Here is a 27,313-nt window from a genome sequence, read left to right on the forward strand (position 1 = left end):
CAGCCCCCCGGGCCTTGACCGCCATCCGTCATCCATACATATATATGTATATATGTTATATATGTATATACGTTTGTACATATTTATTACTTTATTTATTTATTTATTTATTTGTTTGTTTGTTTATTTATTTATTTATTTTACTTGTACATATCTATTCTATTTATTTTATTTTGTTAGTATGTTTGGTTTTGTTCTCTGTCTCCCCCTTTTAGACTGTGAGCCCCCTGTTGGGTAGGGACCGTCTCTATATGTTGCCAATTTGTACTTCCCAAGCGCTTAGTCCAGTGCTCTGCACACAGTAAGCGCTCAATAAATACGATTGATGATGATGATGATCCATCCATCCACAGGCATGCGGGGCTCCACACCCCTGGACGTCGCCGCCGCCTCCGTCATCGACAACAACGAGCTGGCCCTGGCCCTCCAAGAGCAGGACTTGGAGAAGGTGTGAGGGTGGGACGGGGGTGGGAGAGGAGAGATGACACCCTCTCTCTGCAGAGGCCCCCTCCTCAGTCTTCCCTCCCTTCATGCCCCCCCGTCTCCCACCCACACTAAACCAAGAGGGGTCTGAGTCGGTATTCCCGACTTTGCGGGGGGGGATTCTCGAGGCTCAGCCCTCCTCTTCCCCCTCCCTGCAGGTGGTGTCATATCTGGCCGGCTGCGGCCTGCAGAGTTGCCCCATGCTGCTGGCCAAGGGCTACCCCGACATCGGCTGGAACCCCTGCGGCGGGGAGCGCTACCTCGACTTCTTGCGCTTCGCCGTCTTCGTCAATGGTGGGGGGCGGCTGTGGGGGGCGGCAGGGGAGGAGGGAAGGGGCTGACTAGGGGGTGGGAGAGGCCCGGCCAGGGAGGAGAGGATGGAGAGGAGAGGGGTGGGCTGCAGGGGAAAGGGGATGCTCTGGTTGTGGCCTACATAGAGAGATTGAGGATCCTGGGCCTGGCAGAAAAAACAGAGAGGGCCGCGGGGGTGGTCCTAACCCCGAGGCCCCCTCCCCGCGACCCTCAGGGGAAAGCGTGGAGGAGAATGCCAACGTGGTGGTGCGGCTGCTGATCCGCAAACCCGAATGCTTCGGGCCTGCACTGCGGGGCGAGGGGGGCTCGGGGTTACTGGCCGCCGTGGAGGAGGCCATCCGCATCTCCGAGGACCCTGCCCGCGATGGACCCACTCAGCGCAAGGACCGGCGGCGAGAGCAGTAAGCCCCCAACACCCCTGCCCGCAGACCCGGCCCCCCCACAACCGACCCTTGGGGTGGATGGCGACATCTCCAAACCCATTCATTCATTCAGTCCTATTTGTTGAGCGCTTACTGTGTGCCCAGCACTGGACTAAGCACTTGGGAGAGTTATCAGACACACTCCCTGCTCACAGTGAGTTCACGGTCTGGAGGGGAGGACTGGATCATCTGACAGGCAAGAGCCCTGCTTAAATCTTCTGACCCTGAGGTCAGAAAGATGGGTATCTCTACGAGAACACAAGATTGAATCCTCCAGCCCAGCCACACCTGAAATAGGGAGGAACCATTCTGCCCTGTCCAACAGCAAATCAAGGAGCCGAATAAATCGTGACGGTGATGCGATATCTCTTTTTTGGGGAGCCAATTGGTGGGATGTGAAGTGCTTTTTCTATGCCAAGCCCTGTGCTAAATTCTGGGGATTGAGAATGGGAGCCCCGCATGGGGCAGGGACTGCGCCCACCCCGATCCGCTTGCATCCATCCCAGCGCTCAGCACAGTGCCTGGCACATAGCAAGAGCCCCCAAAATACTATTGTCGAGAAGCAGCGTGGCTTAGTGGAAAGAGCACAGGCTTTGGAGTCAGCGTTCATGGGTTCAAATCCTGGCTCCGCCACTTGGCAAGTAACTTAACTTCTCTGGACCTCGGTTACCTCATCTGTAAAATGGGGATTAAGACTGTGAGCCCCCCGTGGGACAACCTGATCACCTTGTAACCTCCCCAGCGCTTAGAACAGTGCTTTGCACATAGTAAGCACTTAATAAATGTCATCATCATCATCATTATTATTATTATTAACTTCTCTGGGCCTGTTATCTCATCTGTAAAATGGGGATTGAGAATGTGAGCCCCCCGTGGGACAACCTGATCACCTTGTAACCTCCCCAGCACTTAGAACAGTGCTTTGCACGTAGTAAGCGTTTAACAAATAATAATTATTATCATTATTATTATGCTCCCGATCTATTAGCCCCGATTGCTTTTCGTTAAGGTCGGACACAGCTTGGGCCCTAGAGACCCTCCCCCCCAGCCCAGTTGCCAAGCTCCCCATTCTCCTATGCCCACAGCGGCTCCCCCATTCTGTGCCAACAGCGGCTCCCCCATCCTGTGCCCACAGTTCTCCTCTGCCCAGAGCGTGTCCCCTGTCCTCTTCTCCTCTGCCTGCAGTGGCATCCCCATCCGTTCTCCTTTGCCCACTGAGGGTCCCCCATCCTGTGCCCACAGCTTTGGCGGGGAGGAGGCACCGGAGGAGAACCGCGTCCACCTGGGGAACGCCATCATGTCCTTCTACGCGGCCCTCATTGACCTGCTGGGCCGCTGCGCCCCCGAGATGCATGTGAGGCCCCGGGGATGGGAGGGAGGGGGGAAACGGGGTGCTCCCCCTCCCTGGGCGGCCTGTCCCCCGGTTTTCCGCCCACCCCCAACCCCGCTCTGTGACCCCGCGCCCCGCAGCTAATCCAGGCCGGAAAGGGCGAGGCGCTGCGGATCCGGGCCATCCTGCGCTCCCTGGTGCCTTTGGAGGACCTGGTGGGCGTCATCAGCCTCCCGCTGCAGATCCCCGCCTTCGGCAAGGGTGAGTGTGGGCCAGCCGGGGCCCTGCGGGACCCCCCACCCCCAAAAAACACACGCCCGGCCGGCCGGGGCCTGGGCCGCGGCTGAGGCCTGGGCCGCGACTGAGGCCTGGGGCGTGGCTGAGGCCTGGGCAGGGCAGGGGGAGGACTGGGTTGGTCCCCCTTCGCCCCCCCCCTCCATGGCTGGGGTTCCCCGGAGGGTGACAGGCCGACCCCCCTGCAGACGGGAACACGGTGGAGCCCCGCATGTCGGCCAGCTTCGTGCCCGACCACAAGGCGCCCATGGTCCTCTTCCTCGACCGGGTGTACGGCATCGACAGCCAGGACTTCCTACTGCACGTGTTAGAAGTCGGCTTCCTGCCCGACATGCGGGCCGCGGCCTCGCTGGACACGGTGAGGGGCCGGGATGGAGAGGGAGGGGACCGGTGGGGACGGGACAGGGCAGGACCAGGGCAGGGAGAAGGGTGGTAGGACGGTGAGGAGCAGGAAAAGGGAGTGGTGGGGCCTGAGGGGTGGGCGTCCGGGCTCTGAGGGTCCCGACTGCCCCGTCTAGGCGGCGTTCAGCACAACAGAGATGGCCCTGTCTTTGAACCGCTACCTGAGCCTGGCGGTGCTGCCCCTGATCACCAAGTGCGCCCCGCTGTTCGCCGGCACCGAACACCGTGCCATCATGGTGGACTCCATGCTGCACACCGTCTATCGCCTGTCCCGAGGCCGCTCGCTCACCAAGGCGCAGCGCGATGTCATCGAGGACTGCCTCATGGCCCTCTGCAGGTCGGTGCCCGGCTGGAGGAGGGGACCGACCGAGGGTGCACCCAGGCCTGGCTGGGCAAGGGGGTCAACTGAGGGTGCCCTGGGGCTGGGGGGCCAAGGGGGGGACACATGGGGGACACAGGCCGGATGACAGAGCATAGAAGGGCAGGTGGACAGCCAAGGTTGGGAGCTGGGTTGCCCTGGATTCTGGAGGAAGGGGGCTGAAAAGGGGCAGGTTGCCCCCGTGACTGTGAGCCCACTGTTGGGTAAGGACCGTCTCTCTATGTTGCCAACTTGTACTTCCCAAGCGCTTAGTACAGTGCTCTGCACACAGTAAGCGCTCAATAAATACGATTGATTGATTGCCAAGGCCAAACCATTCTCCCGGGCACAGGTACATCCGGCCGTCCATGCTCCAGCACCTGCTGCGACGCCTCGTGTTCGACGTGCCCATCCTCAACGAGTTTGCCAAGATGCCCCTTAAGGTGAGCCCCGGGACGGGCAGGGAGGGGGGAATAGAGGGCCTGTCCTCCCTAGTTTTCAGTTTGCCCCCTAAACTTCCTGCTAGTTCCCATATGCCTTAGAGACGTAGCGTGGCTCAGTGGAAAGAGCCCGGGCTTTGGAGTCAGAGGTCACGGGTTCAAACTCCGACTCCGCCAATTGTCAGCTGTGTGACTTTGGGCAAGTCACTTAGCTTCTCTGGGCTTCAGTCACTTCATCTGTAAAATGGGGATGAAGACAGCGAGTCCCCCCGTGGGACAACCTGATCACCTTGTAACCTCCCCAGCGCTTAGAACAGTGCTTTGCACATAGTAAGCGCTTAATAAATGCCATTATTAATTAATTAATTACTATGCCTCCAATCATTCGATTGACCGATTATATTTATTGAGCACTCACTGTGTGCAGAGCACTGTTCTAAGCACTTGGGAGAGTACCGCACACCAGAGTTTGTAGACACGTTCCCTGCCCACAAGGAACTTACAGTCTAGAGACAAGCTGAGCTTTGCCTGTGACTTGCCTGTAATAAAACAGCATGGCCTAGTGGCTAGAGCACACGCCTTGGGAGTCAGAAGGACCTGAGTTCTAATCCCGCCTCCATCACTTGTCTTAGAGACAAGTGTCTCCATCACTTAGAGAAGCAGTGTGGCTCATTGGAAAGAGCCCGGGCTTTGGAGTCAGAGGTCATGGGTTCAAACCGCGGCTCTGCCACTTGTCAGCTGGGTGACTTCGGGCAAGTCACTTCATTTCTCTGGGCCTCAGTCACCTCATCTGTAAACTGGGGATGAAGACTAGGAGCCCCCCCGTGGGACAACCTGATCACCTTGTAACCTCCCCAGCGCTTAGAACAGTGCTTTGCACATAGTAAGCGCTTAATAAATGTCATTATTATTATTGTTATTATTGTCTGCTGGGTGACCTTGGGCAAGTCACTTCTCTGTGCTGTAGTTACCTCATCTGTAAAATGGGAATTAAGACTGTGAGCCCCATAAGGGACAGGACTGTGTCCAACGTGGTTATCTTAGTGCTTTGTATAGTTCCTGGCACATAATAAACGCCTAACAGGCATATCTATCTATCTATATGTATAAATATACATATATTTATATATAGGTGTGTATATATATATAAACCTCATCCTGGCTTGTGGTCCCCCCCTGCAGCTGCTGACCAATCACTACGAGCGCTGCTGGAAGTACTACTGCCTCCCTACGGGCTGGGCCAACTTTGGGGTCACCTCAGAGGAGGAGCTGCATCTCACCCGCAAGCTCTTTTGGGGAATCTTTGAGTCCCTGGCTCACAAGGTAAGGTTTGGGGGCCGAGGGGAAACCGAGAAGGCCGATCACCGGCCAGGGGAGCAGGGTCGAAGCACCGATCATCCCGGGGAGGGGTCGACGGAGCTGTGCCCCTGCCCCCCATGCAGAAGTTCGACGCCGAGCTGTACCGCATCGCCATGCCCTGTCTGTGTGCCATCGCGGGCGCTCTGCCCCCCGACTACGTCGACGCCTCCTACTCCTCCAAGACGGAGAAGAAGGCCAGCGTGGATGCTGAGGGAAACTTCGACCCCAAACCCGTGGAGACGCTCAAGTGAGGGGCAGCGGGCGGGACGGCTGATCGGAGCCGGTGGGAGAGGCTAAGAAGTTAGCCCCTTCCCTGCCCGTCCCGGGGCTCACTTTAGTCGGGGTTCGGGAGGCAGATGGAGCCTTTGGGGTTGTCAGAGCCTCACTCCCCTGACCCCCTCCCCACTGTCCCCAGTGTGATCATCCCAGAGAAGCTGGACTCGTTCATCAACAAGTACGCAGAGTACACCCACGAGAAATGGGCGTTCGACAAGGTAGGGGCGACCACCTCGTCTCCGGGTTGCCCCTCTCCACTGGTAGTCCCCCGGCCTCAAACGAGGCCTTCGCGGCCCCGAAACCCAGTCTCCTCCCCCTGCCCCTGTGTCCCCCCCCCCAGATCCAGAACAATTGGTCATTCGGGGAGAACATTGACGAGGACGCCAAGACTCATCACATGCTGCGGCCCTACAAGACCTTCTCTGAAAAGGTGCCCACCAGTGCCCGGATGCCCTCCTGGCCCAAGCCCCCCCTTCCGCCCTCCCCCCAACCCGAATGTGGCCTCTGACTCCAACCTCGAAGCCCTGACACTGATCGGACTCCCTGCTTTTGATCCTCGGCATTTACCTCTGGCCCCTGACCCTCGACCTCATTCCCCATCTCCTCACCCACCTGTGTTCCCCTAAACAGACCCGCCACCCCATCTGCCCGCCGGCTTTTCCCTCTGGTTCTGGGCTCCCATCCCCGGGTGGGGAGAGCTCCAGGGAAACTCCCGGGCAAGCCGTGGGCTGGGCCTGGACAGGGCCCAGCTCCTCCTGGCTGACCCTGCTCCCCTCTGGCCGGCCGGTCCCAGGACAAGGAGATCTACCGCTGGCCTATCAAGGAATCGCTCAAAGCAATGATCGCCTGGGAGTGGACAGTGGAGAAAGCCCGGGAGGGGGAGGAGGAAAAAGGCGAAAAGAAGACCAAGACCCGCAAGATCTCCCAGAATGCTCAGGTGGCGGGGCTGGGGGAGGAGGACCAGTTTGGCGTGGGGGTTGCCTTAGAATCCCTGATTTCCTGACCCCCTGGCTACCATTCTCAGGCTACCTATGACCCCAGCCACGGCTACAATCCACAGCCCGTCGACCTCTCCACTGTCACCCTGTCCCGGGAGCTGCAGGTGAGACCCCACCACCCTTCCCCACATTCCTGCTGTTCATTCGAGGGTCAATTCCTTGTGTTCAGTTTTACCAGGAGATAAACCCAGTGCTTCACACTCAGTGGGGGGGTGGGGGGAGGGTCCAGTAAATGCCCACTGACTGATTGATGCTTCGATTCCCTCAATCCCCCGGCAGGACTCTTCCTCCTGCTCCCCCACTTCCTAACCCTTGGCCCTGACCCCAGGAAGGCCAGAGGGAAGGGGGTGGTGGGAGAAGAGGGCATGGGCTAAGACCGGTTTCTCCCCAGGCCATGGCTGAGCAGCTGGCGGAGAATTATCACAACACTTGGGGGCGCAAAAAGAAGCTGGAGCTGGAGGCCAAAGGTGAGATTCCCTGTCCTCCCCTCCCTTCCTTTCCTCTTTCCTCCCTTCTTCTTGCCTTCCTCTCCTCTTCTCCCTGTCCCTCCCTCCCTCGTCTCCACTTTTCCCATTCTGTCTCCCGTCCCTTCCTCTCTCCTGTCCTTCCCTCTTCTCCTCCTCTCCTCTTCCCTTCTTTCCCCTATCTTCCTCTCCCCTTTCTTCCCCTTCTCTTCTTCCTGGGTTTTCTTTAGTTCCCCCTTCTTACCTGGACACCCCAGTCTCGCAGATCTCCCCCGCCCCCAACTCCCTCAGAACTGTGAGGCCTAGTGGAAAGAGCACGGGGCTGGGAGTTGGGAGACCCGAGTTCTAATCCCAGCTCTGCCCCTTGCTCCTCCGGGCGATCGGGGGCCCATCAATTCACTCCTATGTGCCTTTATTTTCTCATCCATAAGATGTCGATTCATACCCTGTTCTCTCTCCTCCTTAGCCTGGGAGCCCCGTGTGGGACAGGGATTGTGCCCGACCAGATTATCTTGTATCTACCTCAGTGTTTAGGACAGTGCTTGGCACTTAGTAGGCTCCTACCAAATACCACAACCGTCAACAAATCCCTCCTCCAACCTGAGACCTTCTGAGCAGACCGCTCGGCCCATCCCTTCCTGACTCGCCACTTCCCCCACTTCCACCCAGGCGGGGGTACCCACCCGCTGCTGGTCCCCTACGACACCCTGACGGCCAAGGAGAAGGCTCGCGACCGCGAGAAGGCCCAGGAACTGCTCAAATTCCTGCAGATGAACGGTTACGCCGTCACCCGGTCAGCAGGGAGGCTGGGTGGGGGGACCATAAAAGAAGAGAAGCATAAGAGAAGCAGCGTGGCTCAGTGGAAAGAGCCCGGGCTTTGGAGTCAGAGGTCGTGGGTTCAAATCCCGGCTCTGCCACTTGTCAGCTGTGTGACTTTGAGCAAGTCACTTCACTTCTCTGTGCCTCTGTTACCTCATCTGTAAAATGGGGGTTAAGACTGTGAGCCCCCGGTGGGACAACCTGATCACCTTGTAACCTCCCCAGGGCTTAGAACAGTGCTCTTTGCACATAGTAAGCGCTTAATAAATGCCATTATGATGATGCTGATGATGATACAAAAAGGACAGGGGGAGGGGCTAGGAAGACAGCTGGGCCAGCTGGGAGGGAATGGGGAAGGACTGGAGTAGAGAAGTGCCCACCCTTACCATATCCATCTAGTTAAATGGTTGGTGACTAATAAATAGGTGTTTGACGGTCAAAGACATCGTCCATCTCCCGGCACCTATTCTGAAACTAACAAGGTGTTTGATTGTTTCTTTCTCTAATGCAAACAACTTTAAGCTACTGTGGGCAGGGAATGTCTGTTTATTGTTTTATGGTACTCTTCCCAGTGCTTAGTACAGCGCTTTGCACATACTAAGTACTCGATAAGTACAATTGAGTGAATGACACCCCCGCCCCGTAATCCTTCTCGCCCAGGGGCCTGAAAGACATGGAGCTGGACACTTCCTCTATCGAGAAGCGCTTTGCCTTCAGTTTCCTGCAGCAGCTTCTTCGTTGGATGGACATTTCCCAGGAATTCATTGCCCACTTGGGTACGCATCCTTGAAGCCCGGGACCCCTCCAAAAGCCCCCCCCCCCCCCACACACACACACTCCCGGGACCCTTCCCACAGCAACCGACCCTGCTGGGCACCCCGAGTTACCCAAGTCCCAGGAGAGCTGTCTCTATCCCCACTCTTCGAAGTCTGTCCCCTCCCTCCCTCCTCTTCCCCCTTCTTCTCCCCCCCCCCTCCACTTTCACCTGCCTGCTCTGCACTACCGCCCATTAACTCGCTTTTTTAGTCCCCTGCTGCTATTGCTCCCCTGCAAACTCCCAGGATCGATCGATGCTATTTATTGAGCTCTTACTGTGTACAGAGCACTGCAATAAACGCCTGGGAGAGGCCAGGAGAAACCAAGAGAAGCAGCGTGGCTTAGTGGAGAGAGCACAGGCCTGGAAATCAAAAGGACCTGGGTTCTAATCCCTACTCGGCCATGTGTAGGCTGTGTGACCTTGGGCAAGTCACTTTACTTCTCTGGGCCTCCGTTACCTCATTTGGAAAGTGGGGATTAAGACTGTGAACCTCAGGTGGGGCAGGGGCTGCGTCCAACCTGATTAGCTTGTACCTGCCCCAGCGCTTAGAACAGTGTCTGGCACAAAGTAATAGTTTAATAAGTACCGTTGAAAAAAAAAATCCAAAACAGGGTATTCTCTGAAGGCCGGCCCAGACACACACACACCTCGGTTTGAATAAAGAAACAGGCCAATTGAAAATCACTCATTTGCTAATTAGTTTGCTACTCCAGTGGCAGTTGGTTTTAGGACCCTTGGAGGGCGGATGCTAATTAGCTTAATTGGCCTTAATTGCTCAATTGGGGAGTCGCTCCTCTCCTACGCAACCGTCAACTATTCATTCATTCAATCGTATTTATTGAGCGCTTACGGTGTGCAGAGCACTGGACCAAGCGCTTGGGAAGGACAAGTTTAACTAAGAGCGGATTGTGGCCGTTGCCCCCTCCTCCGCTTCAGGCCCTTACCGGGTACTCCGGGGCTCCCCTCTAACCCCTCACCCCCCCTCTCCCGATCCCTAACCCCAGAGGCCGTGGTGAGCAGCGGCCGAGTGGAGAAGTCGCCTCATGAGCAAGAGATCAAGTTTTTTGCCAAGGTCAGGGGGTGGCGGGGCTGGTGCCCGGGGAGAGGGGAGATCTGCGGTTGAAAGTCTGCGGGTCAAGACCCAGGGCCCCGACTCACCCCCACTCCCAACTTCACCGCCCCCCGCAGATCCTGCTGCCGCTCATCAGTCAGTATTTCAGGAACCACTGCCTCTACTTTCTGTCCACGCCAGCCAAGGTGTTGGGCAGTGGAGGCCACGCCTCCAACAAGGAGAAAGAGATGCTCACCAGGTGGGGACCACTGTGACCTCTGACCCCCCCATTCCCTCTTTCCCATCAGCCTAGCTTGGGCCTCCGAGTCTGATTCCCCCATCTCCCGTCTGTCCTTTGGAAATGGGGTAGGGTCATCCCGGTTCTTTCTCCTCTCTGCTCTTTCTCCCCCAACCCTCTTTTCCCCCTTCCTCTGCTCTCCCCACCTCGCCCCACACTCCCTATTCCTGCCCTCCACCGTCCTTTCTCCTTCTGTCTCCCTCTGTCCCTCCAGTCTGTTCTGTAAACTGGCCGCCCTGGTTCGCCACCGCGTCTCTCTCTTCGGTAAGCCCCCGGCCCCCGTCTCCCTTCCCCCTCATTCATTCATTCAGTCGTATTTATTGAGCGCTTACCGTGTGCAGAGCAACTGTACTAAGCGCTTGGGAGAGTACAACAGAACAGTGTAACAGACCCGTTCCCTGCCCGCTAGTAGTCGATGGAGCACGGGCCTGACAGTCAGAAGGTTATGTGTTCTAATCCTGACTGCCACTTGTCTGTTCTGTGCCCTTCGGCAAGCCACTCTGTGCCTCAGTTTCCTCATCTGGAAAATGGGGATTGAGACTGTCAGCTCCACGTGGGACGGGGACTCTGTCCAAACCGATTTGCTGGTATCCACCCCAGCGCTGAGTACAGTGCCTGGCACATAGTAAGCGCTTAACAGATTAAGACTGTGAGCCCCACGTGGGACAACGGGATCACCTTGTGTCCCCCCCTCCCAGCGCTTCGCACATAGTAAGCGCAAGACAAATGCTATCATTATTATTCACAGATATAATTATTGCTATTATTGCAGTCTAGAGGAGGAGACAGACGTTGATAGAAATCAGTAAATAGCAGATATGGATATGCGTTGTGGGAGTGGGGGGGATGAATAAAGGGAGAACGGACGGATCTTCTGGGTTTTGGGGTGAGGGGTCCTCCCCTGGGGATCACTGTCCACCCTCCTGCGTCCGGCCCCTTTCCAGAGGCCCACCCTCTCTGTCCCCTCTCCGGCTGCGTGGGGGTCTATGCGGGATGTGGGGCAGGTCCGTCCCCCGCCCCACTCCAACTCAGCCCTTTTCTCCTGCCCCCCACCCCCAGGGACGGACGCTCCGGCCGTGGTCAAATGCCTCCACATCCTCGCCCGCTCCTTGGACGCCCGGTGAGACTCGAGCCCCCAGACCCCTCCGACCCCCACCCCAGCCCCCCCCCTCCGGCCTGACCCGACGTCCCCCCCACTTCCACCCCGCGCAGGACGGTGATGAAGTCGGGGCCGGAGATCGTCAAGGCCGGGCTGCGCTCCTTCTTCGAGAGCGCCTCCGAGGACATCGAGAAGATGGTGGAGAACCTGAAGCTGGGGAAGGTGTCCCAGGCGCGGACACAGGTCAAGGGGGTCGGGCAGAACCTCACTTACACCACCGTGGCCCTTCTCCCGGTCCTCACCGCCTTCTTCCAGCACCTAGCCCAGCATCAGTTCGGGGACGACGTCATATGTGAGCCGGGACCGGGGGAGGGAGGACCAGAGGGGCTGGGGTCATTTATTCATTCAAAATGACCCCAGGGGCTGGGGTCATTTTTAGACTCTGAGCCCACTGTTGGGTAGGGACTGTCTCTATACGTTGCCAATTTGTACTTCCCAAGCGCTTAGTACAGTGCTCTGCACATAGTAAGCGCTCAATAAATACGATTGACGATGATGATGATGATTCATTCATCCAGTCGTCTTTACTGAGCGCTTACTGCGTGCAGAGCACTGGACTAAGCGCTTGGGAAGTACAAAAGTTGGCAACATATAGAGACGGTCCCTACCCAGCAACAGGCGACGGGAGGATGGAGGAGAGGCCTAAAGGTGGGGGGCGGTCACTGGGGACGTTCTTGCTCTCACCTTGAAAAGCAGCATGGATTAGTGGCTAGAGCCCGGGCCGGGGTTCGGATTCCGGCTCCGCCACTTGCCTGCTGTGTGACCTTGGACATGTCACTTCACTTCTCTGGGCCGCTGTTCCCTCATATGGAAAATGGGGAGTAAGACTGTGAGCCCCATGTGGGACGGGGACTGTGTCCAACCTGATTAGTCTTCTAGACTATGAGCCCACTGTTGGTTAGGGATCGTCTCTATATGTTGCCGACTTGTACTTCCTAAACGCTTAGTCCAGTGCTCTGCACACAGTAAGCACTCAATAAATACGATTGAATGAATGAATGAATGAACTTCTGTCTACCCCGGCGCTTAGCATCGTGCCCCTCCATTCATTCAGTCGTATTTATTGAGCGCTTACTGTGTGCAGAGCACTTTACTAAGCGCTTGAGAAGTACAAGTCGGCAACATACAGAGATGGTCCCTACCCAACAACGGGCTCACAGTCTAAAAGGGGGAGACAGATGGAAACTCGTTGTGGGCAGGGAACGTGTCGGTCTATTGTACTGTACTCTCCCAAGCGCTCAGTACAGTGCTCGGCACATAGTAAGCGCCTAACAAATACCATAATTATTATTACTATTACAATTGAATGAAAAAGTGTCGGACGTACTAAGCGCTTAACAAATAGCAATAAAAAAAGACTCGCTAAGGGTAGCGGCCCCTGGGGACGTCTTTTAGAGTTACTCGCCCCCAGGGGCTTCTTGAGGCCCAGTCAGCGGTCTAGGAGCCCCTGCGCCGGGGATTCATTCATTCAATCGTATTTATTGAGCGCTTACTGTGTGCAGAGCACTGGACTAAGCGCTTGGGAAGTCCAAGTTGACAACATATAGAGATGGTCCCTACCCAACAACGGGCTCACAGTCTAGAAGGGGGAGACGGACAACAAAACAAAATATATTAACGAAATAAAATAAATAGAATAGTAAATGTGTACAAGATCCAGGTGACCCCACTTCCCCTTCCCCAGTGGACGACGTCCAGGTGTCCTGTTACCGGACTCTGTGCAGCATTTATTCGCTGGGCACCACCAAGAACCCATATGTGGAAAAGTAAGTTTCGCCCAGGGTGGGCCCTGGGCACGGGGAGGCAGGTAGAATGAGCAGGGAGAGGGGGGCAGATTCTGGGCACAGCGAGGAGGGCAGTTAAAGGAGAAAGGAACCCAGGGACGCAGTGGATAGGGCACAGACCTGGGAATTAGAAGGTCTTGGGTTCCAATCCCGGCTGTGCCACTTGTCCGCCGTGCAAGTCACTTCATTTAGAACAGTGCTTTGCGCATAGTAAGCGCTTAATAAATGCCATTATTATTATTATTATTTATTCACTTCAGGACCTCAGTTTCCTCATCTGTAAAATGAGGATTAAGGCTGTGAGCCCCCCCCCCCCCCCCACCGTGGGACGGGGACTGCGTCCAACCCGATTTGCTTGGATCCACCCCAGTGCTTCACACAGTGCCTGGCACAGAGTAAAGCGCTTAATTAGCAGGGACTAGGCCCGGTGAGGCAGGGAGGGCGAGGTGGGGAGGGACCAGAAGGGGGGACTGGGAAGCCGGTACCCCTCTGGGCTAACGGGGGATGCCCCCGGTGCCCTCCTCAGGCAGCGGCCGGCCCTGGGGGAGTGCCTGGCCCGGTTGGCGGCGGCTATGCCAGTGGCCTTCCTGGAACCCCAGCTCAATGAGTTCAACGCGTGCTCCGTCTACACCACCAAGTCCCCCCGGGAGCGAGCGCGTGAGTGGGGAACGCCTTGGCCGGGGTGGGGGGCGGGTACCACACTGGGGAGGGGTCGGCCCCCAAATATAGAGGATTGAACCCCACCTCGCTTGGGTTTGGGGGTCTCCCAGAGAAGCAGCGCGGCCCAGTGGAAAGAGCCCGGGCTCCAATCCCGGCTCCGCCAACTGTCAGCTGTGTGACTGTGGGCAAGTCACTTCACTTCTCTGGGCCTCAGTTCCCTCATCTGGAAAATGGGGATTAAGGCTGTGAGCGACCCCCCCCCCCCCCGCTCCGTGGGGCGACCTGACCACCTTGTATCCCCCGAGCGTTTAGAACAGTGATTTGCACATGGTTATGATGATGATTATGATCCCAACGGCCCGCCCCTCCCGCAGTTTTGGGGCTCCCTAACTGCGTGGAGGAGATGTGCCCCGACATCCCGGACCTGGAGCGGCTGATGCGTGAAATCGGGGGGCTGGCCGAGTCGGGCGCCCGCTACACCGAGATGCCCCATGTGATCGAGGTGACGCTGCCCATGCTGTGCAACTACCTGCCGCGCTGGTGGGAGCGCGGGCCTGAGACCGCCGCCCCCGGGACGCCCCCGCCCTGCACCAGCGTCACCTCCGACCACCTCAACTCCCTCCTGGGAAACATTCTGCGCATCATCGTCAACAACCTGGGCATCGACGAGGCCTCCTGGATGAAGAGGCTGGCAGGTGCCCGCTACCCGGGGGGGTGCAGAGGAAGCAGGGACCTGGGGGTACCCGGTTAGTGGCTCCAGCTGGAGAGTTACAAAGTGGTGGGTGCTCGGGGGTGGACGCCTAGGGACTCTCCTGGGGCTGGAATTCCCACTTAGAGGGTAATAATAATAATAATAATAATAATGGCATTTGTTAAGCGCTTACTATGTGCAAAGCACTGTTCTAAGCTCTGGGGAGGTTGCGAGGTGATCAGGTTGTCCCACGTAGGGCTCACAGTCTTCATTTATTTATTTTACTTGTACATACTTATTCGATTTTGTTAACACGTTTTGTTCTCTGGGGAGGTTACAAGGTGATCAGGTTGTCCCACATAGGGCTCACAGTCTTCATTTATTTATTTTACTTGGACATATTTATTCGATTTTGTTAATATGTTTTGTTCTCTGGGGAGGTTACAAGCTGATCAGGTTGTCGCACGTAGGGCTCACAGTCTTCATTTATTTATCTTGTACATATTTATTCGATTTTGTTGATACGTTTTGTTCTCTGGGGAGGTTACAAGGTGATCAGGTTGTCCCACGTAGGGCTCACAGTCTTCATTTATTTATTTTACTTGTACATATTTATTCGATTTTGTTAACACGTTTTGTTCTCTGGGGAGGTTACAAGGTGATCAGGTTGTCCCACGTAGGGCTCACAGTCTTCGTTTATTTATTTTACTTGAACATATTTACTCTATTTTGTTAATATGTTTTGTTCTCTGGGGAGGTTACAAGGTGATCAGGTTGTCCCACGTAGGGCTCACAGTCTTCATTTATTTATTTTACTTGTACATATTTATTTGATTTTGTTAATATGTTTTGTTCTCTGTCTCCCCCTTCTAGACTGTGAGCCCACTGTTGGGTAGGGACCGTCTCTCTATGTTGCCAACTTGGACTTCCCAAGTGCTTAGTACAGTGCTCTGCACACAGTAAGTGCTCAATCATCATCATCATCATCAATCGTATTTACTGAGCGCTTACTGTGTGCAGAGCACTGTACTAAGTGCTTGGGAAGTACAAGTTGGCAACATATAAAGTCCCTACCCAACAGTGGGCTCACAGTCTAAAAGGGGGGATAAAAGGGCTCAATAAATACGATTGATTGATCCCCATTTTACAGAGGAGGTAAATGAGGCTCAGAGAAGTTAAGTGATTTGCCCAAGGTCACACAGCAGACATGTGGCGGAGCTGGTAGTCGAACCCATGGCCTCTGACTCCAAAGCCCGGGCTCTTTCCACTGAGCCACGCAGCTTCTCAGTCCGAAGTTTAATTGATCAGCGCTTAGTCCAGTGCTCTGCACACAGTAAGCGCTCAATAAATGCGATTGAATGGATGAGTGATCATACTCCCACTGTGGACAGAGCCCACGAGTCCACGATTAAAGTCGCATGTTACAAAGGAAGGGTCACTTTCAGCAGGAAGGGAAAAGGAAAAGGTACTTTTCTCTTCGTCGGGGAATCGAACCCCGGTCTCCCGCGTGATAGGCGGGAATAATCACCACCATACGAGGAACACGCAAAGTAGGACCGGCCAGTGGGTGGTCGGGGGTGGGCACCCGGGATTGGAGGGGCCGCCTTGGGACTCTAGTGGGAAACAGCGTGGCTCAGTGGAAAGAGCCCGGGCTTTGGAGTCAGAGGTCATGGGTTCGAATCCCGACTCTGCCAACTGTCAGCTGGGTGACTTTGGGCAAGTCACTTCACTTCTCTGGGCCTCAGTTCCCTCATCTGGAAAATGGGGATGAAGATTGTGAGCCCCCTTTGGGACAACCTCATCACCTTGTAACTTCCCCAGCGCTTAGAACAGTGCTTTGCACATAGTAAGCGCTTAATAAATGCTATCATTATTATTATTATTCTTGTAACCTCCCCAGCGCTTAGAACAGTGCTTTGCACGTAGTAAGGGCTTAATAAATGCCATCGCTATTATTGTTATTATTACTGAGAAGCAGCATGGCTCAGTGGAAAGAGCACAGGCTTGGGAGCCAGAGGTCATGGGTTCTAATCCTAGCTCCGCCACATGTCTGCTGTGTGACCTTGGGAAAGTCACTTCACTTCTCTGAGCCTCAGTTCCCTCACCTGTAAAATGGGGATTAAGACTGTGAGTCCCACGTGGGACAACCTGATCACCTTGTATCCCCCCTAGCGTTTAGAGAAGCAGCGTGCTCGGTGGAAAAGAGCCCGGGCGTTGGAGTCAGAGGTCAAGGGTTCAAATCCCGGCTCTGCCAATTGTCAGCTGTGTGACTTTGGGCAAGTCACTTCACTTCTCTGGGCCTCAGTTCCCTCATCTGTAAAATGGGGATTAAGGCTGTGAACCCCACGTGGGACAACCCTATCACCTTGTATCCCCGCTAGCGCTTAGAACAGTCTTTCGCACATAGTAAGCGCTTAACAAATGCCATCATCATTATTATTATTATTACTGGGGCTGGAATTCCTAGCTAGAGGGCTACGAAGTAAGACTGCTCGGGGGTGGGCACCTGGGATTGGGAGTGGGGGGAGCTTTAGGGACTCTACTGGGGTTGGAATTGTAGCCCTCTACAAAAGAGGACCGGCTGGTGGTGGGCAAGAGGTGGAGAGGGCGTGGGAGTACCAGGGGCTTAGAGAAGGCCTGCTGGTGGGAGGGCAGGGGCAGGGACACCAGAGAAGGGAGTTTGGAGAGGGGGGCGTCGTGGCTGCCCACTCCATGCCCTCTCCGTGCCCACCGACCCTCAGTGTTCGCCCAGCCCATCGTCAGCCGGGCGCGGCCCGAGCTGCTGCGGTCGCATTTCATCCCCACCGTGGGGCGGCTGCGGAAACGCGCGGGGAAGGTGGTGGCCGAGGAGGAGCAGCTGCGCCTGGAGGCCAAGGCCGAGGCGGAGGAGGGCGAGATGATCGTCCGGGACGAGTTCTCCGTGCTCTGCCGCGACCTCTACGCCCTCTACCCGCTCCTCATCCGCTACGTGGACAACAATCGGTCAGCCCCCCTCCCCGAGCCTGGCCCTTCCTCCTGCCCCCTATATAAGAATAATAATCAATCAATCAATCAATCAATCAATCGTATTTATTGAGCGCTTACTGTGTGCAGAGCACTGTACTTAAGCGCTTGGGAAGTACAAGCTGGCAACATACAGAGACAGTCCCTACCCAACAGTGGGCTCACAGTCTAGAAGGGAGAAATAATAATGGCATTTATTAAGGGCTTCCTATGTGCAAAGCACTGTTCATTCATTCCACCGTATTGAGCGCTTACTGTGTGCAGAGCACTGGACTAAACTCTTGGGAAGTCCAAGTCGGCAACAGATAGAGACGGTCCCTACCCAACAGCGGGCTCACAGTCTAGAAAGGGGGAGACGGACAACAAAACATTAACAAAATAAAATAAATGGAACAAACGTGCAAATAAAACAGAGCAACAAATCCGTATAAACGTCTATACATATATACAGGTGCTGTGGGGAGGGAAAGGAGGTAAGGCGGGGGGGGGTGGGGAGGGGGAGGATGTGTGTATATATGTTTGTACATATTCATCTGTTCCAAATTCTTCTCTCCATTCCCCTAAACCCTGCTTCCCCATTAATTATGAATTAACTAAAAGTTATAGTTGTATTATGACTAATAGAATAGTTATATAATAAATAGTTATAGTAAAACTAATATAATTATGAAATATATAAATATAACTAATCTTAACTAATATAATAGTTATATTATAGATAACTATAATTGTGTTAATGGTTATAATATTATTTATAATAATAGCTATTATTGTGGTATTGGTATGGTATGGTATTATATATTATATTATTCATTCATTCAATCGTACTTATTGAGCGCTTACTGTGTGCAGAGCACTGGACTAAGCGCTTGGGAAGCACAAGTCGGCAACATGTAGAGACGGTCCCTACCCAACAACGGGCTCACAGTCTAGAAGGGGGAGACAGGCAAATCTTCTCTCCATTCTCCATATCTTCTCTCCTTTCCCCTAAACCCTGCTCTCCCATTAATTATTAATTAATTAACTAACTAATAGTTATATCATAACTAATATAATAATTATATAATAGTATATAACACAACTAATTATAACTAATATAATAGTTATATTATTGATAACTATAATTGTGTCAACAGTTATAATATTTTTATAATAATTATTGTTATGGTATTGTTGTTATGGTATCGTATTTACTGAGCGCTTACAGTGTGCAGAGCACTAGACTAAGCGCTTGGGAAGCACAAGTCGGCAACATATAGAGACTGTCCCTACCCAACAACCGGCTCACAGTCTAGAAGGGGGAGAGAGACAACAAAACAAAACATGTAGACAGGTGTCAAAATCGTCAGAACAATTAGAATTAAGGCTATATGCACATCATTAACAAAATAAATAGAATAGTAAATATCTACAAGTAAAATAGAGTAATAAATCTGTACAAATATATACAAGTGCTGTGGGGTGGGGAAGGAGGTAGGGTGGGGGGGATGGGGAGTAGGAGAGGAAAAAAGGGGGCTTAGTGTGGGAAGGCCTCCTGGAGGAGGTGAGCTCTCAGTAGGACTCTGAAGGGAGGAAGAGAGCTAGTTTGGGGGTTCTCAGTTATGTTATATAGGGTATGGTACGGTATTGTTAGCGCCAAGCACTGTTCTAGACTGTGAGCCCGCCGTTGGGTAGGGACCGTCTCTATATGTTGCCAACTTGGACTTCCCAAGCGCTTAGTCCAGTGCTCTGCACACAGTAAGCGCTCAATAAATACGATTGAATGAATGAATAAGCGTGGGTAGATACAAGGTAATCAGGTTGTCCCACGTGGGGCTCACTGTCTTCATCCCCATTTTACGGATGAGGTAAGTGAGGAAGAGAGATGTGAAGTGGCTTGCCCAAAGTCACACAGCAGCCAAGAGGTGGAGTCGGAATTAGAACCCACGGCCTCTGACTCCTATTCTGCTACTTCAAGTCCTGCCTTCCTCTTCCCCGGGGTTGAGGGGAGGGGGCTGCTCTGCCCAGCGTGCGTGGAGGGGGAGAAGGGTGAGGGGGTGACAGGGGGGTGGGGACGCACTCCCTGATCAGATTCCTCCCTTCTCCCTCAAGGGCACACTGGCTCACTGATCCCAATCCGGACGCGGAAGAGCTGTTCCGTATGGTCGGGGAGATCTTTATCTACTGGTCCAAGTCTCACGTAAGGACCCCCCCACCCCCACCCCCGTTCTCTCCCCCCCGGGACCCACTAGCTCTCGAGGGCCACCGGGATTCTCAGTTGGAGGGGGTGACAGTCGGGGCTGGGGGAATGAGGAGGGACCACTAATAATAATAATAATGACATTTATTAAGCGCTTACTATGTGCAAAACACTGCTCTAAGCGCTAGGGAGGTTACAAAGTGATCAGGTTGTCCCACGGGGGACTCACAGTCTTAATCCTCATTTTACAGATGAGGTAACTGAGGCACAGAGAAGTTAAGTGACTTGCCCAAAGTCACACAGCTGACAAGTGGCAGAGCCGGGATTTGAACCCATGATCTCTGACTCCAAAGCCCATGCTCTTTCCACTGAGCTCATAGCTCCTCCCATCTCCTCCAGAAACTCCCCCCAGCTCCCTGAGCATCTCTCCCCACTCCCTCAGTATCTCCTCACCTCCCTCAGCATCCCCATAGCTCCTCCCATCTCCCTCAGAACTCTCCCCAGCTCCCTGAGCATCTCTCCCCGCTCCCTCATTATCTCCTCATCTCCCTCAGCATCCTCATAGCTTCTTCCATCTCCCCTAGCAGCTCCTCCCAGCTCCCTGAGCATCTCTCCCCGCTCCCTCATTATCTCCTCAGCATCCTCATAGCTTCTTCCATCTCCCCCAGCAGCTCCCCCCAGCTCCCTGAGCATCTCTCCCCGCTCCCTCAGTATCTCCTCATCTCCCTCAGCATCCCCATAGCTCCTCCCATCTCCCCCAGCAACTCCCCCAGCTCCCTGAGCATCTCTCCCCGCTCCCTCAGTATCTCCCTCCGCACCCTCCCTCGCCCCACAGAACTTCAAACGAGAGGAGCAGAACTTCGTGGTTCAGAACGAGATCAACAACATGTCTTTCCTGACTGCCGACAGCAAGAGCAAGATGGCCAAGGTTAGGGGCACCCATCCTCCTCTTCTCCCATTCCTCCCGTTCCCTTCCCCCCCCCCTTCCCTGACTCTCCCCCCTAGAGATCCCCAACCCCCCAGCAGCGGCAGAGAAGACCCCTCCCTCCCAGCCCTATGGAAAAGACCTGTCTTGTAGGACCAACCTAAACAGAGCCAAGCTGTAGTTTCTCCAGCAATGGGGTGCGGGGGGAAGGATGTGTGGGTCGTGGGGGTTTGTGATGAGGAAGGGAGAGAGTCTTGAGGGGAAGGGGAGGGATAAAGGGCCCTTGAAGGGGGCTGAGGGTAACCCCCGTCTCTGTCTCTTTCTCTCCCCGTGATGGAGCAGGCGGGAGAAAGTCAGGTCAGAAAACCACCCTCGCGGGGCTCAGACAGCATGGTGCTGGCCACTCATTCCTTTCCCCCACTCCCACCCTCTCCCTTTCTGGTCTCCCAAGCTCCGATCCCCCCGTCTCTGGCCACGACCCTCGCCCTTCCTCTCCCCCTGGCTCCGCCCCATCGAGCCCATTCCTGGCCAATGGACTTTTTTTTTAACTCGGAAAAAAAAAAAAATCTGAGCTCCATCCCTGGGAGAGGCTGGGAGGCTTGGGGTGTGTTGGGGGTGTCTCTGTGGGTCCATGTCTTGTCTTTCTCCGTGCCCTCGTGGTACCCCGGCCCGAATCTCTTCACGCCTTGTGGTTGTCTCTGTGTCTCCCTGCCTCTCCGGGCCCCTTTGTGTCTCTTCGCGCCTCTCTTCATTCTCTTGAACTCTTCAGCGTCCTGGTGCTCCGCGTACTGCAATTGAGGAGGGGGAGGGAGAAAGGAAGGGGTGGGAGGTAAAGGGGAGGGGATCCGAGCTCAGGAGGGCCGGGCTGGGGCTGAGCTGGGAGGAAAGGGTCTGGGGGAGCCCCGTCGGGGGTGTGGGGAGGGGAGAAGGGGAGCCTCGGAGTCAGTAGGCCGCTGGCGGGTGGGGATCCCCCTCCCGACCCATCTGAGCCCAACCTCCCCGCAGTCGGGCGGCTCGGAGCAGGAACGGACGAAGAAGAAGAGGCGGGGCGACCGTTATTCGGTGCAGACCTCCCTCATCGTGGCCACCCTCAAAAAGATGCTCCCCATCGGTCTCAACATGTGCGCCCCCACAGATCAGGAGCTCATCAGCGTGGCCAAGAACCGCTACGCCTTGGTAACCGCCGGGCCCCGGGGCGGGGGCGGGGGCTGAGAGAGGCCGGAAGGGACTCCTACTTACTGAGCGTTTACTTCTTTCAGTCGTATTTAGAGAGCGCTTACTGTGTGCAGAGCACTGGACTGAGCGCTTGGAAAGTACATTTCGGTAACAAAGAGAAACAATCCCTGCCCGCAACGGGCTTACAGTTTAAAGGCGGGGGACGGGGGGACGGGACACAGACGTTAATATAAATAACAGAGCACTGTACTAAGCGCTTGGGAGAGTACACTATGACAGATACATTCCCTGCCCACAGCGAGCGTACAGTCTAGGGGGGAGATAGACATTAGGGCCTGGGGGCGGGACCGTGCTCCCTAGGTGAAGGGTCTCCTCACCTTCCCCATTCATTCAGTCATATTTATTGAGTGCTTACTGTGTGCAGAACACTGTACTAAGCTCTTGGGAGAGTAGCATACAACAATAAACAGACGCATTCCCTGCCTAAAATGAGTTTACAGCCTTGTGCGGGTGAAGGGTAGACAGTAATAGAAATAAATGACAGATCCGTACAGAAGTGATGTGGGGCTGGGCGGGGGGGAAGAACAAAGGGAGCAAATCAGAAGGGAGTGGGAAAGAGAAACAGTGTGGCGTAGTGGAAAGAGGACGTGGGTTTTAATCCCGGCTCTGCCACTTGTCTGCTGTGTGACCTTGGGCAGGCCACTTAACTTCTCTGTGCCTCAGATCCCTCATCTGTAAAATGGGGATTAAGACTGTGAGCCCCTCGTGGGACAACCCGATTACCTTGTATCTAACCCAGTTTAGAACGGTGCTTGGCACATAGTAAGCGCTTAACAAATGCCATCATTATTATTATTTATTAGGAAAGGCGGGGGCTTAGTCGGGGAAGGCCACTTGGAGGCCTCTGAAGGAGGATATTTATTTTACTTGTACATATCTATTCTATTTATTTTATTTTGTTAATATGTTTGGTTTTGTTCTCTGTCTCCCCCTTCTAGACTGTGAGCCCACTGTTGGGTAGGGCCCGTCTCTATATGTCGCCAACTTGTACTTCTCAAGCGCTTAGTACAGTGCTCTGCACACAGTGAGCGCTCAATAAATACGATTGATTGAGGATAGAGTGATTGTCGGATTTGAGGAGGGAGGGCGGGACGGGTCCGGGACGGAGCCTGGGCCTCCGGGCCGCCCTGACCCCGCTCCCCGGGGCGTCTCTGCAGAAAGACACGGACGAGGAAGTGCGGGAGTTTCTCCACAACAACCTGTCCCAGCAAGGGAAGGTAACGGCGCGGGGTTCCCAGCCTCAATCCCTGGATCCCCCGGCCGGGTGCACCCCTCTACCCTCACCTTCCCCCGAATTCACCTGGCCTGATCCCCGTCCCTCGGGGCTGCGGGTGACCCGTCCCTCTCCTCCCTCCCGGTCTCCCTCCCTCCCTCCTTCTCTCCATCGCCCCAGAACGAGAGCTCGCCGTCCATGCGCTGGCAGATGGCCCTGTACCGGAGCATGTCCGGCCGGGCCGAGGACGCCGACGCCCCCGACAAGATCGTCCGCCGCGTCCAGGAGGTGTCCGCCGTGCTCTATCACCTGGATCAGGTGGGGCGGGGCGGGCCGGGGGGTGGGCTCCGGGATGGGGGGGGGACTCCGGAGGCTCCCGACCCCACCCCCAGCCCCCCTCCCCTCCCCCTAGACGGAGCACCCATACAGGTCCAAGAAGGCCGTGTGGCACAAACTGCTGTCGAAGCAGAGGCGGCGGGCCGTCGTGGCCTGCTTTCGGATGACGCCCTTGTACAACCTGCCCCGGTGAGCGGGGACTGGGAGGGCGACAGGGGATGCACGAGATGGGCCCGACCCCCGCCTCTCCCCTCCCCCGGCCCACCCTCTGACTTCCCCCGCCCCGGCCCTCCAGGCACCGGGCGTGCAACATGTTCCTAGAGGCCTACAAACTGGGGTGGATCGTGACCGAGGAGCACAGCTTCGAGGACCGGATGATCGACGACCTGTCGGTGAGGGGGTGGGGACGGGGCGGGAAGGGGGGCCGGGGGCCGGGGGCCTCGCCTGACGCCCCCCTCTCCCCTCTCCCAGAGAGCAGGGGAGAAGGAGGAGGAGGAGGAGGAGGAGCAGAAGCAGGCAGAGAAGAAACCGGATCCGCTGCACCAACTCGTGTTACACTTCAGTCGGACGGCGCTCACCGAGAACAGGTGTCGGGGGAGAGCAAGGCCCAGAGAGGTGGAGGGGTGACAGAGTCAGGGGCTGGGAGAGGCCAAGGCCCAGAGAGATGGGGAGGCAGAGGCACGGAAGCTGAGAGAGACCCAGAGGCAGACTGAGAGACGTGGAAGCTGAGCGAGAGGATGAGAGACATGGAGGGCGAGAGAAACAGAGACTGAGAGGCAGAGATGCAGAGGCTGGGAGAGACCAAGGCCAGGAGAGATGGAGGAGACAGAGACACGGAGGCTGAGAGGGACAGAGACTGAGAGACAGAAATATGGATGCTGGGAGAGACGAAGACCAGGAGAGATGGAGATAGAGACGCGGAGGCTGAGACCGAGACTGAGAGACAGAAATACGGAAGCTGGGAGAGATGAAGACCAGGAGAGATGGAGACAGAGACACGGAGGCTGAGAGGGAGAGAGAGAGACTGTGAGACATGGAGGCTGAGTCAGAGAGACGGAGACTGGGAGACATGGAGGCTGAGAGAGACAAAGACTGAGACACATGGAGGGCAAGAGAAACAGAGACTGAGAGGCAGAGATACAGAGGCTGGAAGAGACCAAGGCCAGGAGAGATGGAGGAGACAGAGACTGAGAGATAGAGATAGGAAGCTGGAAGAGACGAAGGCCAGGAGAGATGGAGACAGAGACGCGGAGGCTGAGAGAGATAGAAACTGTGAGACATGGAGGCTGAGATAGAGAGAGATGGAGGCTGGGAGACATGGAGGCTGTGACAGAGATGGAGGCTGGGAGATATGGGGAACGACAGAGAGTCAGAGGAGACGGAGGCAGAGAAAGAGGGGGTCTCCAGGCCACCCGATACCTCTTAGAGTTCATCTTGCCCCCTCGTTCAGTCAACCCCAGGAGGAGAACAGGGAGAGGGATGGAAAGTTGGTAACGGGGATGGGAGGCCGAGGGAGTTGGGAACTGAGGAGGGTCCGAGAGTGGGGGCAGCAGGAGTCATTTCTGCCTTCTCCTCCACCCCCCCCCCCCCAGCAAACTGGACGAGGACTACCTGTACATAGCCTACGCCGACATCATGGCCAAAGTGAGACCCTTCAGCCCTCTCTCCCTGGCTCTTCCTCTCTCCTCCCTAGACAACTTGAGGGGGTGGGGTGGGGGGGAGGTCTCTGGTCCCCTGGGCCCCTTAGTGGCTCTTGTCCCCAGAGCTGTCACCTGGAGGAGTGCTCAGAGGCGGCGGAAACTGCGGAGGACGAACAGGAGGCATCCTTTGAGGTAATGGCAGTGCGGTACATATTTACTACTCTTATTTTGTCAATGATGTGCCTGTAGCTATAATTCTATTTATTCTGATGGTTTTGACACCTGTCTACTTGTTTTGTTTTGTTGTCTGTCTCCCCCTTCTAGACTGTAAGCCCGTTGTTGGGTAGGGACCGTCTCTATATCTTGCCGACTTGTACTTCCCAGGCGCTTAGTCCAGTGCTCTGCACACAGTAAGCGCTCAATAAATACGATTAAATGAATGAATGAATGGTCTCGTGGATAGAGCATGGGCCTCGGACTCAGAAGGACCTGGGTTCTAATCCCAGCTCCGTCACCTGTCTGCTGTGTGACCTTGGGCAAGTCACTTCACTTCTCTGGACCTCAGTTACCTCATCTATAAAACGGGGATTAAGACTGTGAGTCCCATGCGGGACAGGGACTGTGTCCAATTTGGCAAACTTGGATCTAGCCCAGCACTTAGTACAGTGTCTGACACATGGTAAGTGCCTAACAAATACCATAATGGCATTTCCCCTGCCCTCACATACTGGGACACCGAGGGGAGAGAGGAGAGACTGGAAGCGGCGATGGAGAGAAGGAAAGGACTGGGCTCACTGAAGAAAGAGGGAAGCAAAGGGGAAAGTGGGGAGGGAGCGGTTAAGTTCCGGTCCTCTCCTTCCCCTCAATATCTCGGCGACTCGGCTCCTCCCTACCTCCCCTAAAGCAGCCACACTCGTCTCTTTAATTAATTTCCGTTTTGTTGTTCTGCGTCTGGTCACCTCTGTCGGTCCCATCTGGTTGTCCCCAACCAGCTCGGAAACTCCTAGAGGGCTTAACCTCTCTCGGTCCAGCGGCCAGCCTCAGTTTACTGCTGCTGCCAGCCTCAGTTTACTGCTGCTGCCAGGGGGCAGGAGGACTGGGCGATTGGGGGAAGTGAGGGCCACGAGATGGAGAGGAGGGGGATAGGAGGCTGGAGAATTGTGGCTGGGAGGCCCGGGAACGGATCTGTATATATATTTGTACAGCTTTATTACTCTAATTTTACTTGTACATTTTTACTATTTTGTTAATGATGTGCATATAGCTTTAATTCTATTTATTCTGACGATTTTGACACCTGTCTACATGTTTTGTTTGGTTGTCTGTCTCCCCCTTCTAGACTGTGGGCCCGTTGTTGGGTAGGGACCGTCCCTATATGTTGCCGACTTGTACTTCCCAAGCGCTTAGTACAGTGCTCTGCACACAGTGAGCGCTCAATAAATACGACTGAATGAATCATCATCATCATCATCATCAATCGTATTTATTGAGCGCTTACTATGTGCAGAGCACTGTAATAAGCGCTTGGGAAATACAAATTGGAATGAATGAATGAATGAATCTCGGGATTGCTGAGCCCCTTTCTCCCCGACCCCACAGGAGAAGGAAATGGAGAAACAGAAGTTGCTGTATCAGCAGTCCAGGCTGCACAACCGAGGAGCTGCTGAAATGGTACTGCAGATGATCAGCGCCTGCAAAGGTGGGGTCCCGCCCCTCTGTACCCCCACACTCCTCCTGCCCTCCCTTCTCTCTCCTACTCCTCTTCCCTACCTCCCCTTGGACTAGCTACTCCTTTTCCCTTTTTTGTTTTTAAGAGTATTTGTTAAGCGCTTACTATGGGCCAGGCCCTGTACTGGGTTCTGGAGTAGATAAAACCAAGACAGCCAAATGTCATAATTGCATTATGTTCCGTGAACCTGTGATTTGTGTGGTAAATTGTTTTTCCTATTAATCTTGGATGCATAAAGATCTGCAGTTACTGTAGAACTGAGAAATTCTGATTCCTTGCTCCAAACAGCTCATTCAGAATGTCTTCACCTTTTTGTATTTTTAGAGAAGCAGCGTGGCTCAGTGGAAAAGAGCCCGGGCTTTGGAGTCAGAGGTCATGGGTTCAAATCCCGGCTCCGCCAATTGTCGGCTGGGTGACTTTGGGCAATTCACTTCACTTATCTGTGCCTCGGTGACTTCATCAGTAAAATGGGGATTAAGACTGTGAGCCCCTTGTGGAACAACCTGATCACCTTGTAACCTCCCCAGGGCTTAGAACAGTGCTTTACCCTTAGTAAGCGCTTAATAAATGCCATCATCATTATTATTATTGCAAGCTAATCAGTCCCTGTCCCACGGGGGACTCACAGTCTTAAT

At 54.8% G+C, this 27,313-nt stretch overlaps 1 protein-coding gene across 2 annotated transcripts in view; it reads left to right on the forward strand.

Moving 5' to 3' along the window:
* RYR1 (ryanodine receptor 1) overlaps positions 1 to 27,313 on the forward strand; it is a 107,612-nt gene that overhangs the window by 56,271 nt on the left and 24,028 nt on the right. The window contains exons 41-78 of one of the 2 annotated variants that reach the window (XM_038767613.1): positions 354 to 448; positions 642 to 777; positions 1,010 to 1,196; positions 2,460 to 2,571; positions 2,688 to 2,808; positions 3,030 to 3,199; positions 3,360 to 3,580; positions 3,954 to 4,044; positions 5,224 to 5,364; positions 5,484 to 5,647; positions 5,816 to 5,894; positions 6,017 to 6,106; positions 6,470 to 6,613; positions 6,701 to 6,778; positions 7,066 to 7,141; positions 7,808 to 7,931; positions 8,618 to 8,733; positions 9,779 to 9,846; positions 9,963 to 10,084; positions 10,338 to 10,387; positions 11,183 to 11,243; positions 11,336 to 11,574; positions 12,967 to 13,048; positions 13,593 to 13,723; positions 14,101 to 14,421; positions 17,159 to 17,399; positions 19,512 to 19,599; positions 20,435 to 20,527; positions 20,867 to 20,881; positions 21,530 to 21,700; positions 22,918 to 22,977; positions 23,154 to 23,291; positions 23,386 to 23,498; positions 23,605 to 23,701; positions 23,781 to 23,896; positions 24,902 to 24,953; positions 25,073 to 25,141; positions 26,549 to 26,648. In XM_038767613.1, the coding sequence (XP_038623541.1) occupies positions 354 to 448; positions 642 to 777; positions 1,010 to 1,196; positions 2,460 to 2,571; positions 2,688 to 2,808; positions 3,030 to 3,199; positions 3,360 to 3,580; positions 3,954 to 4,044; positions 5,224 to 5,364; positions 5,484 to 5,647; positions 5,816 to 5,894; positions 6,017 to 6,106; positions 6,470 to 6,613; positions 6,701 to 6,778; positions 7,066 to 7,141; positions 7,808 to 7,931; positions 8,618 to 8,733; positions 9,779 to 9,846; positions 9,963 to 10,084; positions 10,338 to 10,387; positions 11,183 to 11,243; positions 11,336 to 11,574; positions 12,967 to 13,048; positions 13,593 to 13,723; positions 14,101 to 14,421; positions 17,159 to 17,399; positions 19,512 to 19,599; positions 20,435 to 20,527; positions 20,867 to 20,881; positions 21,530 to 21,700; positions 22,918 to 22,977; positions 23,154 to 23,291; positions 23,386 to 23,498; positions 23,605 to 23,701; positions 23,781 to 23,896; positions 24,902 to 24,953; positions 25,073 to 25,141; positions 26,549 to 26,648 (4,572 nt within the window). The remainder of the gene's footprint in view (positions 1 to 353; positions 449 to 641; positions 778 to 1,009; positions 1,197 to 2,459; positions 2,572 to 2,687; positions 2,809 to 3,029; positions 3,200 to 3,359; positions 3,581 to 3,953; positions 4,045 to 5,223; positions 5,365 to 5,483; positions 5,648 to 5,815; positions 5,895 to 6,016; positions 6,107 to 6,469; positions 6,614 to 6,700; positions 6,779 to 7,065; positions 7,142 to 7,807; positions 7,932 to 8,617; positions 8,734 to 9,778; positions 9,847 to 9,962; positions 10,085 to 10,337; positions 10,388 to 11,182; positions 11,244 to 11,335; positions 11,575 to 12,966; positions 13,049 to 13,592; positions 13,724 to 14,100; positions 14,422 to 17,158; positions 17,400 to 19,511; positions 19,600 to 20,434; positions 20,528 to 20,866; positions 20,882 to 21,529; positions 21,701 to 22,917; positions 22,978 to 23,153; positions 23,292 to 23,385; positions 23,499 to 23,604; positions 23,702 to 23,780; positions 23,897 to 24,901; positions 24,954 to 25,072; positions 25,142 to 26,548; positions 26,649 to 27,313) is intronic. The other variant, XM_038767614.1, reaches the window with a different exon arrangement.

Source organism: Tachyglossus aculeatus, chromosome 26 (genome assembly GCF_015852505.1).
Source record: "Tachyglossus aculeatus isolate mTacAcu1 chromosome 26, mTacAcu1.pri, whole genome shotgun sequence".
Classification (NCBI taxonomy): Eukaryota; Metazoa; Chordata; class Mammalia; order Monotremata; family Tachyglossidae; genus Tachyglossus; species Tachyglossus aculeatus.